A 1297-nucleotide genomic window follows, 5' to 3' on the forward strand; every position below is an offset into this window, starting at 1 on the left:
TTCTCTCTCTCTGTCTCTGTCTGTCTGTCACTCCCACACTCCGTCCCTCGCGGGCACGCGCACACACACACACAGACGTCCAGCTCCCCCCTCCCCTCCCCTCCCCCCAACCCCGACCTCTGTGTCTGGGTCCTCTGTGTTCCAGACTGGGTTAAGGTAGCTGACCCGGGAGCTGAGGTTGGTGGTCACATTGTAGCGGGTTTCCCCGTCGCACTGTGAGATCCCGTTATCGATCGCGTCTACCTCCTCCACAAAATTTTCGTAGAGCTGCGAGGGAGGGAAAGAGGGTGGGACAGGGTTAGACGGAGACAGACAGACAGAGAGCGGGGACAGGTCAGTCCCATCCTGTGTTCCAGTGCGGGAGCTCGGTTCCCCATCCCCTCCCCTCCCCTCGGCGGAGACCCACCTTGTCGTACAGGACGTCTAGCCGGGGGTCCGTCCAGTCAGTCTGCAGCAGCTGAGCCAGGACCCTCCTCCCAAAGTGAGCGTAGACCAGGCCCGCGCTGCTCAGCTTCGTCACAAAGCGGGACCCCTGTTTTACACTCGCCAGGGTCTCCGCAAATGACCTGCAAATGGGGAGGGGTGGGGGGGGGAGACAGAGAGAAGGGGGACAGAGAGAGAACAGACATAAAAAGAGGGGAGAGAGAGATAGAAAGGGGAACAGACAGAGACAGGGGGCGACAGGGTGGGAGAGAGAGAGAGAAACAGACTGTTAGCATGAGACCATTCAGCCCCTCCTCCACCTCCTCCAGCCTGTCACACAGGAAGAGGAAGCCATTCTGCCCCCTTACAATGGCCTTTTGTACACGAACAGCACGAGGCCATTCAGCCCCTCACAGTAGGCATAGTGTTAAATCAGACCTTGCCTGCACTGTGTCACACATCCACCTGGTGCCTGAGGGGCCGTCCACACGGTAAACGGGGAGGGTGGGGACGACGACGATGGAAACTGCCAGCCCGGGCCCACACAGCCAGGAGGAGGAGGAGGAGGGAAGGAAGGAAGGAAGGAGAGAAAGAGAGAGAGAGACTCCCAACTTCAAACCAATTCAGAAACAGAACCGTCCGTAAAGCGGAGGGTGAGAAACCTGCACCGTCCCTGGGCATGCCGACAGGGTCGGTGTGGTTACCTCTGGTGGTGGTCATAGCGGTGTCGCTCAGGGTCATACACACCCCCCACATCCACAACCACATCGCACGTCTCCAGCAGCTGGGGGTCTCGTGTTCGAATAATCTCCGCGTCCTGTGAACCAAGAAACAGACACGTTACCCTGCTGTATAAACACTGACTCTGTACGGT

The 1297-nt window shown here is 58.8% G+C and overlaps 1 protein-coding gene across 1 annotated transcript; it reads right to left on the minus strand.

Annotated features, from left to right (window-relative positions):
- Positions 1 to 27: 27 nt before the first annotated feature.
- LOC122545020 (MYG1 exonuclease-like) lies at positions 28 to 1294 on the minus strand (the record flags this gene model as incomplete). Its single annotated transcript, XM_043684235.1, has 3 exons — positions 28 to 267; positions 407 to 566; positions 1128 to 1294. Coding segments are annotated over 3 exons (567 nt in total), but the record flags the coding sequence as incomplete, so codon positions are not given.
- Between the last annotated feature and the right edge of the window lie 3 nt (positions 1295 to 1297).

This window comes from Chiloscyllium plagiosum, unplaced genomic scaffold (genome assembly GCF_004010195.1).
Source record: "Chiloscyllium plagiosum isolate BGI_BamShark_2017 unplaced genomic scaffold, ASM401019v2 scaf_21112, whole genome shotgun sequence".
Taxonomy (NCBI): Eukaryota; Metazoa; Chordata; class Chondrichthyes; order Orectolobiformes; family Hemiscylliidae; genus Chiloscyllium; species Chiloscyllium plagiosum.